The following is a 17,211-nucleotide window of genomic DNA, read 5'->3' as shown; positions in this document are numbered from 1 at the left end:
TTATAATTGATGAATAGATTCAAGGGATTAGAACTGAAGAATTATGAATGGAAGTTTGTAACATTGTATAGGACGCAGTGACCAAAACCACCCCAGAAATAAAGAAATGCAAGAAAACAAATCAGTTGTCTGAGGAGGCCTTTAAAAATAGCTGAGAAAAGAAGTAAAAGGCAAAAGAGAAAGGGAAAGATATATCCAATTGAATGTGGCATTCCAGAGAATAGCAAGGAGAGATAAACAAAACTTCTTAAGTGAGCAACGCAGGAAAAAAAGAAAAAAAAGAAAACAATAGAATGGAAAAGAGATCTTTTCCAGAAAATTAGAGATAACAAGGGAATATTTCATGCAAAATTGGGCACAATTAAAGACAGAAACGGCAAAAATCTAACAGAAGCAGAAGAGATTAAGAAGAGGTGGGAAGAATACACATAAGATCTGTACAAAAAAGGTCTTAATGACCCCGATAATCATGATGGTGTGTTCACTCACCTAGAGCCGGACATCCTGGAATGCGAAGTCAAGTGGTCCTTAGGAAGCATTACCATGAACAAAGCTAGTGGAGGTGATGGAATTCCAGCTGAGCTATTACAAATCCTGAAAGATGATGCTATGAAAGTGCTGAATTCAATATGCTAACAAATTTGGAAAACTCAGCAAAAGCCACAGCAGCACATGCTTAGTCATGTCTGACTCTTGCGACTGCATGGACTGTAGCACACCAGGCTTCACTGTCCATGGGAATTTTCAAACAAGAATACCGGAGTGGGTTGCGATTTCCTCCTTCAGGGGGTCTTCCCCATCCAGGGATGGAACTGTGTCTGCCTGAATCCAGCAGTTTCTTTATCTACTAAGCCATCAGGGAACTGGAAAAGGTCAGTTTTCATTCCAATCACAAACAAGGGCAATGTCAAAGAATGTTCAAACTACCATACAGTTGTGCTCATTTCACATGTTAACAAAATCCTTCAAGCTAGGCTTCAACAGCACATGAACTGAGAACTTCCAGATGTACAAGTTGTATTTTAAAAATAGTAGAATCAGAGATCAAGTTGCAAGCATTCATTAGACCATGAGAGAGCAAAGGAATTCCAGAGAAACATCTACTTCTGCCTCATTGACTACAGGAAAGCCTTTGACTGCATGGACAACAAGGAACTGTGGAAAATTCTTAAAGAGATGGGAATACCAGACCAACTTACATGCCTCCTGAGAAACCTGTATGCAGGTCAAGAAGAAACAGTTAAAACCAGACATGGAACAATGGACTGGTTCAAAATTGGGAATGAAGCACATCAAGGCTGTATATTGTCACCCTGCTTATTTAATTTCTATGCAGAGTACAGCATGTGAAATGCTGGGCTGGATGAATCAGAAGCTGGAATTAAGATTGTGGGGAGAAATATCAATAACCTCAGATATGCATATGATACCACCCTAACAGCAGAAAGGGAAGAGGATCTAAAGAGCCTCTTAATGAAGGTGAAATAAGAAAGAGAAAAAGCTGGCTTAAAACTCAATATTCAAAAAACTAACATCATGGCATCTGGTAACATCACTTTGCGGCAAATAGATGGCAGGGAATGGAAACAGTGGCAGATTTTATTTTCTTGGGTTCTATGGTTTTTCCATTAGTCATATACAGATGTTAAAGTTGGACCGTAAAGAAAACTGAGCACCAAAGAATTGATGCCTTTAAAATGTGGTTTGGAGAAGACTCTTGAGAGTCCCTTGGATAGCAAGGAGATCAAACCAATTAATTCTAAAGAAAATCAACCCTGAATATTCATTGGATGATCTGATGCTGAAAGTGAAGTTCCAATATTTGGCCACTTGATGTGAAGAGCTGACTCATTTGAAAAGAACTTCACGCTGGGAAAGATTGATGGCAGGAGGAGATGGGAACAACAGAGGATGAGATATTTGGATGGCATCACTAATGCAATGGATATAAGTTTGAGTAAATTCTGGGAGATAGTGGAGGACAGGGAAGCCTGGTTAGCTGCAGTCCATCAGGTCGAAAAGAGTCGAACACGACTTAGCATCTGAACAACAACAACCAAAAAATGAGAAAAGTAACAAGATTTGACACAAAGTTCTATTCCACTAGGAAACTGATTCACTAACCATTAATTTTTTACATGGTACAATCATTATTTAGGTGACAATTTTTGCTCATTCTCTATATCTGCACCTGTGGTATGTGTTTAAACTTCACTTTAATATCATTATCTGTGCAGGTAAGTTGACATTCTCACCTCAGCTAATCTGACTAACCTAATTTTCTACCAGTGTGAATGCTAACAATGGAAACCATGGTAAAATAAAAATTTGTAAATATATAAATCTTTAATAAAAAAACACACTTTTTCTATACAAAAAGCAGAACAATCTAAACATTACAGAGTGTTTATAGTACCAGGTTTTAACTATTATTTATAACTTTGTATGGAACAGGATTTCTGAATTTAAACTCAAAACAAGACACCATCTCTTTCCACTTCAGTATTAGAAACAGACTCAGTCTTGGCAGATAGTAAGTGCATGTGTGCTAAGATGCTTCAGTAGTGTCCAACTCTTTGTGACCCTGGACTGTAGCCCACCAGGCTCCTCTGTCCATGCGATTCTCCAGGCAAGAATACTGGAGTAGGATGCAGTGCCTTCCTCCAGGGGATCTTCCCAACACAGGGACTGAACCCTCATCTCTTACGTCTTCTGCATTGGCAGGTGGGTTTTTTGTTTGTTTGTTTTTTACCACTAGGGGAAGCCCAGAAATAGCAAGATCTATGCTCAAATCTTATTTTTGTCACAGTTTCCCTGAAAGGGGATTCCTGAATGAATTCCACAGAAAGGAAACAGCATACAGGTGCAGTGGTTCCTGAGGAGACCCCTCATGCTAAGGATAGAAGCTAAAATATTTGGGAAAACCTACAGGGGTTCTTATATTAATGGGAGAGATTCTCATCAGTGATGATTAGATTCCAGAATAAATGTCACAATACAAAGCAAGAAAACATTATTTGGGGTGCAGAAGGGGGTAATTATGATGGCATGTGAGTGGTATTAGGGGGACTAGTGATAGTAGTTTTTGAGTAGTATAACTGGCCTCATATTCATACATGGCTGTTCAAAAACTCCATATTGGGAAAGACATGCAGTGTGGAATTGATACTTAAATAAAACAAAATTTAGACAGACTATAGAAAGCTCACAGTAAAATAATAGAGCAATTATTTACTAATATAGTTAGCACTTAGTGAGTATTACCATATGTCAGGTACTATGATGATGATTTTGTATGCATTATGTCATTTAATTCTTATAACAATTCCATGAAGTAGGTTTTAATGCTATCCTCATTTTCCTAAGGGGTAGTCAGAATCTCAGAAATGATATGGGATTACAGCCACTTATTAAGTGATGGGTCTGAGATACATACTTGGGTCTGCTTAACTTTCAGCTCAGGTCAGTTAAACTCTATTCTGTAAAGGCTTCCATATTTAGGCCCAAGGCTTGTCACAAATAGCATAATAATTTATACATTGAAATATTTACTAAGTGAATATCTTTAGATTTCTATTAGAAATAAACCAAAATTAGAATATCTACCTTTTTAAAAATCATTTTCGTATCTCGAATTTTTTAGACATTCCTGCCATCATATGCATCTATATTTTTGATAGATGATCATATGCATATATTTTTCAAGGATGAAATTTAGTTTACAAGTTCTGCAGTTGTTCTCATTAAGAGCTAAGAAATATACAGCTTTTACCAATGACCATATCTTCCAATTTGAGAAAACTACAATCAGTCAGTGTTGAACATTTAAAAGTACATTTCAACATTCAATACTGTCTATAAATCATTCCATTCTTTCTTTGCCTCTCAACATTTGATAAAACATTTTACTGTAAACAAATTTGGGGGCCACTATGTGATTATTCTCAGTTGGAAAATATACTGTTTCCCCTCCATGAAACTAGAACAGAAGGTCTGAGAGAAAGGAAATGATTAAGCATTCTACTGAGTTTTTTCCCCATCAAAAACTAAGATAGAGGTCAATGAATAAGTATGTGCAGACTGGAACTTGAATCCTCTAGGGTGACTGTAGGCTAATTAATAATTAATGCCAGAGTCATGGTGTTTGAAATGCAGATGTGATAACTGAAGGCCTGGCAGTGCTGTTCAGAGGAAGCAGATTTAGATGCTATGGGGAATAGGCACTCCCTTGCCGGCTGGCTCAGAGAGTCAGCCTGGGTGCAAAGCAGGGCCTATGGTTTAGATTATATTCCCCTCAGCTGTTAATTACCTGAACCTACTTTGAAGTTTTTCTCTTTTTATCCTCTGCATGAAAAGAGATTGGTTCAGCCAAGGGACTTAGAGAAATGATCAAATACAAGGGACAGAGGGAAGGGGGGTGGAAATAGAACTTCAGATATAAGAAGATAACGAAGAAAAACACACAGTAGAACATACAAGAACATACATTATTAGGGACTATTGAATTGTGGCTCATTGTTTCAAACACACTGTATTTCCCTCAGTTATTACAATGAAGTTGATTTTAAGTAAATATGCAAACTTTCTCTAAACAGGTATAATAAAGAATTTTCATCTGTATTACTATATAAAGTAGTGATTTGACAAGAGACACATGTTTTGTAATGTCATGTTTAATTTAACAAAGTTACTTAAACATCTTAATATTTGTACTTACTGATAAGGGCAATATTAATATAATCAGCCACAGTTGTTTCTGTATAACCTGTCTGTGTTCAAATCACTGATCCTTACAACACAAATAGATGCCATTACTCAGTGAGAAAAACTATAGGATATTAGAAAATTGTGGAAATATGCTGCAATTGAAAAGAATCTGAAAATAGATGATGGTGCAGTTTTAACTGCATTAAAAAGCAGTTTGTTTTCAAATTTGTGTATGTATGAATGCAATTGAAGAAGCATGGCCACTAACTCTCTAATAAGTGGATTACAGTATGTTTGGATGAGATGTAAATTCAAAGTTTGGGTTTTTTCCCCATTTTTAATTGTTATTTTTAGTGTAACTACTCCAAGAAAAGCATCTGAGATACACACTACTCACACAAGAAATATTTCTCTCTTCTGGTGAAAGATCATGAAGTTATGAAATAGCTAATTTTCAACTGTGAGAAGTATCTCTATCTTTTTGACAGGAAAATGACACTGAAAGCACCATCAAAGGAAAATGTGTACTTATATTGAAATTGACACCTGTGGATGCAATATCTCCTAGCTAAGGTGACATCAGATGCATACAACCAAGTGAGTCAGTAATGGACATTCAGCTCAGACAGAGCACACAGACCATGCAGTCATCTAGATTTGGAGTTCTATTTCTGTACTGTTCATTTCTGTTTAAAGTGGCAATTTTGTGAGCAAGGTCCATAAACTTTTAAGTCCAGAGGAAAAAAATAAAAATTTTCTCATTAGAATATATTGCTCAGAATGCAAATTGCAACAAGAAAAATGTAGGTCTTTCATCATTGTAGAATTTTTTTAATTTTAATATTGTTTTATTGTTCTTTTTTTTTTTTCTTGGCTACACCACTAAGTTCCCACAACAAGAGATTGAACCCATGCCCTCTGCATTGGGAGTGCAGAGTCTTAACCATTGGACTGCCAGGGAGGTCCCCATTGTACAATTTACATTTCCTTAGGCAAGTAAAAAGTCATGTAACTAAAGGTCTCCTATCAAAAGCAAATCACAATGGGAATTTTTACAATTTGTCTGTGATACAGCTTTCCCAGTTGTAGTTTTTATTATAAGAACATATGTACAACACTAAAATTGTGGCTCAGATGGTAAAGGATCTTCCTGCAATATGGAAGACCTGGGTTCAATTCCTGAGTTGGGAAGGTCCCCTGGAGGAGGGCATGGCAACACACTTCCAGTATTCTTACCTGGAGACTCTCCATGGAGAGAGGAGCCTGGTTGGCTATAGTCCACAGGGTCACGAAGAGTTGCACGTGACTGAGAGACTAAGCATAGCACAGCAGAAGATTATGTAAAAATAACAAAAAGAAAATCCATCTTCATGCAATTTCAATTTTGATATACTGACATAAGGCTGGAGGACCAAATCACAGAAAGTAGAGTCTCCTTTCATACTGATTTTTATCACCAATCAACTGTCTTTGCAGTATTATATTGTTAGAGTTCAAAGTGATCATGACTATGCAGCAATTTTTTGAGGCTTTACATACAAACATTGTATGTTGAATTCCTGCCACTAAGAAAAAGAAAAAATAAAGGAAGTTCTTGAAAGTGTAAGCTGAAAACCAGAGGCAAAATTTTTAAAAATTAACCACTTAGATCCACACCTAAGATTTTCATGCCCATAGCTCTTTTCCCCTATGGGCATTCATGATTATTCACCTAGAACACAATTTTATTTATTTACTTTTATTTTGATAAAAACAGTCCCACAGCATTTATTGTCATCTGGTAATAACATAAGGGTGAGCACAACAATATGAATACATGTTTTAGAACTACATCTCTAACAAAGGGCACCTAAAAAACCAACTGTATTACCAAACGATTTCTCATTTCATTGATCACTTCTAGTTGGAGACGCTTTGGATCAGAGTAATGTTATCTCCTTTTAGCATGATCCGACCCAGTTGTTTTCTTGATTTTGTTTTAGAATGTATCTCTTCTGCATCATCTAATACAAGGTTCCTATACTCATCAAAACCAATGATACAGCCCTCTATCCGCATATTCACTTGCTCATAAAGCCACACCTGAATATGAGATCTATTTTGCAAATATCTGAAGATGAGATTGATGGGCTGCACCATCACCTTCTGCACCTTCTGGCCTTGGCCCCGGTACGTCTTGCTGGAAGCTCACAAGCATCACACCGCTCCACTGCAACACAATTTTAAAACATAAACACAGAGCAAAACACATTTCCTCCATTAGAACTGCAATCGTCTTCCAAATTTGAATTTAAAATTTTTGAATCTTTGTTCCTCGTAGCAAAAGAAACTACATTTAAGACTGGTGACATTCAGGCTTCATTTATGTGTTTTTTAATTTATATTTTTGTTGTGTTAAAATATGCTAATTAATCAATAGATGTACATATACTTTCTATTTTGTTTTTACCACTTCTATCAATTGATCAATTCAGTTTAAAGAGAAAGATATTTGAAAACATTATCTCCAGCTTAATTTCAGTGTGAATAAATTCTAGCTTAGAGCTAATATGAGAAGAAATATAAGCTAAAGAGCACAATGGCATCACCAGGAGAATGAAGTAAAGCTTTCCACTTATTTCAACCTGTATGTTTACATACTCACCTCCCTTATACCCTACACTACTATTTCTTAACACTAACAATTGCCTGTTTTGTAAAGATTTATTCAATTTCTTAAAGCACATTTTCAAAAGTTTTACTGTAATCTATTAGCAAATGTTGCCTTAATCTCAAGGTCTTCATATATTTTAAAAGGCAATGTACACATGTTCCATACACCCATGGCGGATTCATGTTTATGTATGGCAAAACCAATACAATATTGTAAGGTAAAAAAAATAATAAAAATAATAATAATATAAATATTAAAAACAAGGCAATATAAAAAACAACTCTGCCTAACCATCAATATTTAAGTCATAGAAACTTTGAAGACATAATTTGTATGATTTTATATTAACTGGAACAACTAAAGCATTCTTTTGTGTCAACTCTATTTTAAATATATTTTTTCTTCTTGATAATATGCTTTCCACAGTTCAGTTTTGATCAAATGTTCAGATTATAAAAAGGCCTTTGACTAGAGGCTTCTAAACACGTGCACAATATTCTCATTCTCTCCACTGCAATCTAAAATGTGGTTAGATGATCGAGTTTGCTTTGTGTCCTTTTTACCCAAAGCTACAGAGAGACAGAAATGAAATTCTCAGTTCTTTATTAGTAAAAAGCACTGGAAAAGTGAAAAATCTTGACAGAAATATTTTTATGCCTCCAGTATGAGTAATGTATGTTGCATAAGCTATGCACTGCAAAGCAGAGGAAGATTTCTTTGCCCTGCAAAAGGAAAAGTAAAATATTGAAAAAGGATTTTAATGAAATCATAACATTAAGATAGTTTTACATTAAATCCTGCTAATTTTCTATGTGAAGGCTGTGTAGTAAATGTGAGGAAACATTAAAAGGGAATTGAATTTGCATTCCTTATGTTACAGGCACATGTTTACATGACCTTTAAAACAGAATTAAAGCTGTATCATCAGCAGCTGTAGGCAATTCACATTACTAAGACAATCAAATCAGAATGCTAAACTAACTATAAAACATAAATTAAACTGATAGAGAATGATCTCAATTTACTGGGTTTACTTGCAATATACTTGCATACAACTGGTCATTTCAAAGCAGTTTGCAGATCCACCAAGCCAGAAATACTCATACATATTTGAAAACAGAGTGTCTAGCTGTAATTATGTAAGCTAGGGACATTTAATGTTTCTCAGAAATCATTCATCAGAGCTAGCTTATTTATGATCATTATTTACTTTCAATAATCACCTCCAAAAGTAAGCATTTATCCCATAAAGACACAATTATTTTTTTTATATGTTGTACATGGCAGAGATAATTTTTATTTCCAAAAAAGTGTTTGGAAGAGTTTATAAAGAATATTTAAAGGTTACTAAAAAGCTCAGTACACTTCTTTCTACTCTAAACTTCATTGCATTGTTCTACCATTTCCCCACAATTTCCAGTAACTATATTTTGATTTCCTTTCATAGCATGTACAGATATGACACCTTTTAAAATATTGTAGGGTCGATAATTAAATAGAGTTTTAAATCTGGTTTTCTGGGATGAGACTTGCTCTAAAGACATGTAAAGAGAAGAGTACATTTATAATGCAAGACATCATCTTACTAGAATTGTTTTAAGAAAGTTTTGTCTATATTTTTAGTAGTAAAATCTCAGGAAAAAAAGCATATCTTTACCAAAATGTTTCTATTTGTGTGTTGTGACTTATTTTCCATCTTTTTAGAAAACTGCAGACTCCTCAGTAATATTGAAAACATAAGGATGTGTTTGAAAATGCAGTTCTTCAATTTGAAGGGCAAAAAAGAGGAAGAAATCAAATGTTTCTCTCTGTCACTAATGTGGGTGTTTATAAAGGACAAATTTCAGTTTTCTACAAAGCTGTGCACTAAAAGTTAAAAGAAAATCAAACTTCTACAGTTCTAAGACTCAGCTTCTGCAAAGTTCAGATCCATACACAGAGATACAGAGTTCAGGTCAATTTTGAAGTCAACTTACACTCAAATAAGTTTGTTTTTCAATATGTAAAGTTCAGCCTTGTAATCTCTCTCTCTCTCTCTCTCTCTCTCTCTCTCACACACACACACACACACACACACACACACACAAGGTATATGTGATCCATTTAAGGGAGAGTGCATATCTAATGTTTACATCAAGCACCTAGGGAAATACTGCATCTAAAGGTAAAGATGAGAGCATATATGATTGAATTATAGTTTAACTGAAAACAGGAACCCCAATCTCTCTCAGAAAGTACAAATAGTAAAAGGAGGGTAGGTGGGGCAAATGAGATAACCTCATTCTCACAATGATTTGAGTACGTTAAGAGAAATGTTTAGGATGTAAAAGAAAAAAATTAGTGTTATTTAGAGTACCCAAAGTGTATTTGCTTAGAAGCCTATTTCTCTTGCCCTTGTCAATTGTTATACACAGGAAATTTGTTCTTTTTAAAGAGGATTGCTGCTGCTGCTGCTAAGTCACTTCAGTCGTGTCTGACTCTGTGCGACCCCATAGACGCCAGCCCACCAGGCTCCCCCGTCCCTGGGATTCTCCAGGCAAGAACACTGGAGTGGGCCGCCATTTCCTTCTCCAATGCAGGAAAGTGAAAAGTGAAAGTGAAGTCGCTCAGTCGTGTCCGACTCTTAACGACCCCATGGACTGCAACCTACCAGGCTCCTCCATCCATGGGATTTTCCAGGCAAGAGTACTGGAGTGGGGTGCCATTAGGGAGGTTTAAATCCCGATGCCTTCAATATGATCTGAGTTAACATTTTCATGCCTGGATAAAATATTTTAAGATGACTATCATCCCCAACACATACACACACAAGAAGAATCATAGGGTGACTGCTTTCCTAAGCACACCTCCAAGGGAGAGTGTTACTGAGGCAGAATTCTGGTAACATAAAGTGTCTGGCAGTAAAGGGGCTGGGTTGTACCTCCAAAGATAGGGTTACCTTAATCATCTTACCTTTGTTCAGGCCTAGAGAGGGAGACACTGGGCTCAGAAATGTTTACCGGGCCCACAGTGCAAGGAACCAAGGAACAAGGACACTCAGCCTAGGTCCAGGGGATCTCAAAAAGCTAATCGCCTGCTGGCCCCCAGAATCACACAGCTCACACAGCTGCCCCGGCACCGGCTTTTCTAGATCCTGGCCACCTCTCTCCACTTCAGACCTGGGAAATTCACCCTCCTCCTTCCTATGGAACCTGTTCCAAATAAAGGATGAGAACCTGGGAAGGGCAGGACAGTCCAAGTCAAGAAGTGGGCAAAATAAGCCCCTCTCCTTAGTTGCTCGATTGTCAGAATAGGACCCATTCAGCTCAAGGAATTTTCATCTACCAACTTAGCTTAACACAGAATCTCCCAGTTGAAAGCCCCCACCCCTGTCCTGGTCCAACCATCTCTACTCAGGATGTATTTCAGAGGCTAAAGCAGGTCAAGACGCTGGGTTTCACCCAAGCATTTTAGCCAGGCTACCTCGCGGAGGTTAGGAATACTGTTGCTGCGCAGATCACGTTCCCACCTTGCAAGATCTTGTTCAGGACTTTGGGACAGCTCTTTGATTCTCTCTGGCTCTGACTCTCTGCAGGTTGGAGCTAAGGGACTTGAGTTCATAACAACACCAGAACTGAGAGCGGACTAGCTGTAGAGTTGTGGTCTAGGGAGCAGATCCAAGAGGAAAGACTTGATAAGGGCTGTTATTTTGCTGGCCTCCTGAGCAATTGAACATGGAAAAATTTTTTTCAAAAACTTCTTGGATATAAAATTTACACACACACACACACACACACACACAATGGCATGAATCCATAAGCACCTAGAAACTGAAATACCAGATCAAATAGATCTCTTTCCCAAGCAGGCAACCCAAATTGATTCCCCCAATGGAGACTGGGGCAAAGTGCAAAAAAGTGGCCCTAAGGAAAGTTACAGAATATGCAGATTTTTAAGAGCATTTAGGAAATTAACACCCCTCCCGGAGAACTAGCACAGCAATCACAACAGAGGAAGCTCTTATATTCTTGTAAAAAGTGGGTTCGCCAAAAGTCTTCGTAAAGTGGACTATTCCCCAAACACTTCTATCTTATGTATTAATTATATATTTATATTTGATATATAATACTTGATTTAAAAATACTTTTTAATACATTTTTCTCTCAATCATCAGCCTGTTTCCCAATCAAATCCCTCTGGGAAAAAAATAATCACAATTTCTGAATAAATAATAGGAGGTTAAATCTGGTCATTTGCTTACTTTCAAATATGATATAGATTCTTGCTCATCATGGGACCCCAAAAAAGGTAACATTAACCCCCAATACTCAACTGATTGCTTACTAAAAGCCTTTTCTTAGAAGGACCCCATATTTCAATCTGTAATCTGTAATCAAGTTTCCATAGTTCAATCACTTCACAGGGTGAGTAGGGGGGACACAGAATGCTAGCCACTTCAAATAAATACTATTCACTAAAGAAGGGAGACACACATGCAGGGAAACACAACCTCAGTTATGAATGAAACCGGAGGAGCATTCTTAGAATTTTGTATGTTAAAAGCTTAATCTGTCCATGAAGAAGGAAGTGAATTGCAGTTTGTGGCTGCTCTATTAACTAACAAAGTGATTTATAAACAGCCTCTAATGTTCAACTAGGTGGACTTATTGACGTGTCCTTATTAAATTTAAAGAATTTAAAGTAACAGATCATCTCTACAAGATCTCTACAAGATCAATTGAACAGCTGAAACTATTTTTTTTTCTCTTTAAATGCTCCTACTACTTCTGTTTTAAGAAAAAACTAAACATTAAAAAAAAATTACAAACCACCACAATTTATAAACACTCTGCGACTTCACTATATATAGAGAGACATACAGACAGACAGACAGACACACACACACACACACGGAGGTAATTCCACACTGGATCTGTATTTTTCAAAAAACAATTAACTGGACTCCTAGAAACTAGTCTTTATTTTTTGTACAAAAAAATGTGACTGGCAAATACCCATAATGATTTCTAGACACCCTAAATCCTACTACTGGGAAAAATGATAGCCACATAGAATACTGCACAATAGCTCCATCCCTATAGTGTTATTTCCCTGGGATCCTGTAAAATCTGGCAATGCCAAGGGAAGAAATAAACTGTAAACTCGGAAGAGAAACTAAGAAAGGATCAGCTCGACCTTGCCTACACAGTGGCACCGGTGGGAGCCAGTACCAGGTCTCTATTGTCCCTATCTATCTTCTAAACCTCCTGTCTCTGCCCCAGCCACAAGATACTTCAGCACTTCCCCCAGTGACAGTGGATTTTGCTAGCAAATGACTAGCATTCTTGAAGACTGTGATGAGTATTATATTAAATAACCTTGTTTCTGCTGCAGCATTTGCTGTATGTTGTCACTCCATCCTTTCCCTTTCTCCTTTTATCTAAATATCATTTTCTTCATGTTCAAGGAATGCCAACAGAGATCTTTTAAAAATGAACTAGTTGAGCTTGAATCAGTATTGGCTCATGTCTGGTAATGCCGTCTAATTTTTTGAAAACTTCTCCCTCAGAATATTAAAAGCCCCTTACCTCCTTCCGCACGCAGTTTGCCAAGAAGAACAACAACAATAACAACAAGAACTATGAGAGCAGCTGCAGTAAACTGGTGCTTTGAAGGGCAGCTGTGTCTCACATTGAGAATGTCTCATGAGCTTAGTGTACAGACATCAGGGAAAAGGTTTCTTTCTCTGTTGCTTTGAAGAGGCTGTTCAACTGTTTCCCATCCCTGAGGAGCTCCCTGGTTATAACAAGAATACGTGTACTTCTCCCCACCAAGCCAAATCTAACTCTCCCTGTTTCCAAAGTGAATTTATGTTGAAAGTAAAGTTTTCAATCTTAGGTCATGCGTATGTACTATGTCCTACCATCTGGAGCTCCAGTCTGCATTATACACATTCAAATTGGGCCATTTGAACTTCTTTCCTTAAACCCATCCACAGTCTCCACCAGCTCTAACCCCAGATAATCTCCCCCTTTCCAATTTGTACTGATGATGAAAACACTTCATAATCTACACTCAAATATGAAATCTACAAGGGGCAGAATTTCCACGGCCGGGGCATGTTCTGAACCAGCCTGAGCACGGGCTTCCCAGCCGCAACCACGCTTGGATGCTTCCACAGGAACAGGCAATCTGAACTACCTTAATCTGCTTAATTTCTTTTGTGAGTCTTTCCTTACTTAGAAAGGGAAGGGGATGGGCATGGGGTCTGTGAAGACTTTCAGGAATTGTTTTATATCCTTAAATCTTGTGAGAGAAGAAAGTCACGGTGAACCCCCACATTACAGATAAATGAGTACAAGTAAATCAAGCTGATCTGGCTTGCTTTTGAAAATTAACTGATTTGCCCTTTTAAAAAACAGCAAAGTGATAGGTAGGGTGGCTTGTGAGTTTGGGTATGAAGGCAATCCTAGGAGGAATGAAGGTGGTGCTGTGTCCTGGCCAGGCATGGTAATTGAAACCTGTGTTGCCTTGCTGGAGATAGGTGTGTAGACTTGCTAAAATTACAGTTCCTCCAATTCTAAGTCTGGCTTTTCTCTAGGGTGACTTTTAGCTGCCCTAACCTGGCAGGGTTCACAGACATTATTATATTCAAACCATAGCTCTGGAGGGGGTGGGGTAAATCAGATCCAAGGATCTGACAGTGGACTTCAAGATCTCAGTGAGAAGAGCACCAAGCTCTGTATTTATCCCAGCTATCCAAGTGAGCAGGTTTACCAGTGGAAAATTTTGAGTTTAAGGCAAAAGGAAGTCTACGAAAAATAAGTTACCAGCTCTTTGCAACAGTAGCTTCACATGGACTTATTTTTCTCCCATGTCCAGACAAGGTCCTCTATTGAATAAGGCTCTTTTATTTTGCATGGGGCAGGGGATTTGTGACCATGGTCCCCCCTTTTATTCCTCTCTCTATGGAAACCCAGATCATGGGGAGAAATATGCAAGGCTGAATAAAGAGAAGCCACAGAAAGGAGCGCTTGAGAGCGGCATCTGTTACACTTGGGAAGTTAGACTGACAGGAGAGGGTGAAGGAAACCTCTCCAGTAGATTAGATAGAACAGGAAGAAGATTTGACTATATGCAGATATTTTCTTCAAAAACAAAGAATCTTGCCATCTTGTGTGCAAGAAATTCTGTCTCAGCTGCTAAAGGGCATGTTTCCATCTGAATTCAATAAGCAGTATCTATATTCATGGGAACTAATTATTAAAACGAAGGAAGAAAGAAAAAGGAAAGGAAATAATGGAAATAGAAAGACAATTAACATTGTTTTCTTTTGCTCTTGACAGAAGCTATTCTTGTATTCAAAGACTGCAAAGCAATGGTGTGGAAAAACCTGTCGCTGGGTGCAGATGCCCACATCCTTGACACCTCCTCCCTCAACCAGCCTGGAGCAAAAGATTTGAACTACTTTTGCACCTCTGGTCAAACCCCTGCGCCCAGAACAGAAGCCACTGGCAAGAGGCACATAGATTGTAAGAACTCAAGCAAGTCAGAATTTAAAGAGGTCCCCCTTCTTCTTCATGCAAAAGTCTTATGAATTGATAATTGCTTTAACTCCTAGAATGACCAGGCTAAGATTTGAAACCCTTTCACCAAACACAGCTGCAATTGTGGGGGTGGAGAACCCACAACAACCTGGAAATGATCATGAACTTTTTGTTCCTATGGTTTCTTCAATGCATTTCCCTCTGACCTCTAAACTGAACCCACTTGGACTGGCAAATGGATAATTGAAAAGGCAGTCTAATAGAATGCCTGAAAACTTTTATTTTGTTTAATTTTATAAAGTTATTTTTTCTTCATGAAGCAAAATTTTAGGCACAAATGAAATTGAATTCTTGCAAAAGAAAATATACACAATTAGCAGTAAAGAAATGACATTCCTGGGCAGAAAGAGAAGAAGAAAGTAGAGGAGAGGAGGGGAGGGGAGCGGAAGGTAGAGGAGGGAAAGGAAAGGGAAGGAAAAAGAAAGGAAAGGGAGAGAGGAAAAATCAATTTCTAGGTTAAAAGCAGATAAACTTTTATAATAGGACACCAGCAAATGAAAACACAATTTCAGTGGGGGAGGAGGAGGGGGAAGATGGTAAATGATCCTCTCTGCTAATAATTACAAGTGGTTATCCTTTTTTTAAAAGACAGAGAAAGAAAGAAATAGATCTCAACCACATGCCAGTCTTTCTTGCATAATAGACACTGTTCACATTTCCTAACATAAGCTCTTACTGCTCTGTGCTATCATAAGAAATTACTCATTTTACAGGAAATATACACTCTGTAGCTACATAAAGGAATGGCAGAATAAGCTCACCTTGTTTATATTTTTTCTCATTTTCTTGCATTTTCTTCAGATCTGTCTTCTTAGAGAAACTAATGCCTTGATGACTTTCTGGTAGCTGCAAGCCTTCTTTTATTTCTGCTAAATATATGAAAATGTATGCAAATTTAAATCAAGCTTAGCCTAGGCGCTCTTGCAATATATTTAATGGAATTTTAAACCAATAAGGGAAATCTGATGCTGTCTTCTGCAAGTGCAAATATAATTATGCAACTAGATTATCTCCAAAATTATGCAATGAAAGGTCATTTTTTAACTTCAAAGATCATGCTAGGTATCCGATGTTGATGTTGCCTTTTCTTAGCGAGAGCAAATCTAAAATCTTTGCATTTCACCGTACTCTGCTTGCAAGCAATACCTTTGCACTGGGCTGTGGAGCACATAGACTCGTCCTTCCCTAACTTATAAAAGCTTAGGTGGAGTACAAGTCTTTCCTCTATTTTCCTCTTACTAAAATGTAAAAACAGTCCCGTCTTCCCAATCTGAAAGTAAATTCAAGCTTGAAGGGAATGTCGGGGATGGGAGTGGGGGGTGGGGGGTGGGAGTTGGGGGAGGCGGTACTTAACGCCAAACAGACCACCAGCCATCTCTCTCTCTCTCTTTTTGAATTTCCAGGGCGCACTAAATGATTTCCATTTTCTTCAATTTGTGTGGGATTCGGGGTGGTTTGAAGATGTGTGTGTTAAAAACAATTTTCCTAGGGGACAACACTGGGCTCCGGTAGCCAGGAACATTCGCCTGTGTACCTACTGGGACTGGAAAGGCTCGCAGTGTGTCTGGGGTGAATGCGTAGGAGGGTTACCCTCTTCAGCAAGAGTTGTCTCTGACAAAAATTGTGAGACCTGTGATGGGAGCTGACACGGAGCAGTGAAAAAAAAAGCAAATCTACTAATTAACCAACCAAATTGAGAGACAAATTTCAAAATAACTGATTTTTGCCGGTATCACATTAAATTTTACTTTCTCGGAATTTTCCAGTGCTTCATGCCTTAAAAACCAACATGGTTTTGTTTGTTTGTTTTCCAGATTTTGAGCATCTTTTTCTTAGATGCTTTTTTACTTGGTATCGAGTTTCTTATAAATGAAAAATAAAATTAAACGCATTGAAATATTTCTTATTGGGATCATGGGCTTCGATACTACAGATTTAGGGTCTTACCGAAGACGTTCCATTGCTCAAAGCCTAGAGCGGGGTTTTGTTTTTCACTCTCTGGCACCCAAATAATCCAGAGTGCCAAATTTATCTGAGAAAAATCCATATCCGCTAAGATCTGGATGGCATTTAAACTGGTTATATTGTTTTCTTAATATTCTTCTTTATTTGGGTTAATCTAAACCTAAAAGAGTTCTAAAATCATATCCCGCACCACACACACACGCACACGCACACACTCCCTCTCATCCTTCCCGCTCCTCTACAAACATCGGCGAAGTCCAAGACTGGTGGGAGGTTGGGGGAAGGGTTAACCAAATAAGC

At 37.8% G+C, this 17,211-nt stretch overlaps 1 protein-coding gene across 1 annotated transcript; it reads right to left on the bottom strand.

The window, feature by feature from the left end:
- Positions 1-6,356: 6,356 nt before the first annotated feature.
- LOC133242448 (small nuclear ribonucleoprotein E-like) lies at positions 6,357-7,327 on the bottom strand. The gene has a single exon (XM_061408626.1). The coding sequence runs from the start codon at positions 6,844-6,846 to the stop codon at positions 6,607-6,609; it is 240 nt and encodes a 79-aa protein (XP_061264610.1). The 5' UTR covers positions 6,847-7,327; the 3' UTR covers positions 6,357-6,606.
- Between the last annotated feature and the right edge of the window lie 9,884 nt (positions 7,328-17,211).

This window comes from Bos javanicus, chromosome X (assembly GCF_032452875.1).
Source record: "Bos javanicus breed banteng chromosome X, ARS-OSU_banteng_1.0, whole genome shotgun sequence".
Taxonomy (NCBI): Eukaryota; Metazoa; Chordata; class Mammalia; order Artiodactyla; family Bovidae; genus Bos; species Bos javanicus.
Note: the sequence above shows the minus strand (reverse complement) of the source record. Positions and strands in the feature narration are given on the sequence as shown.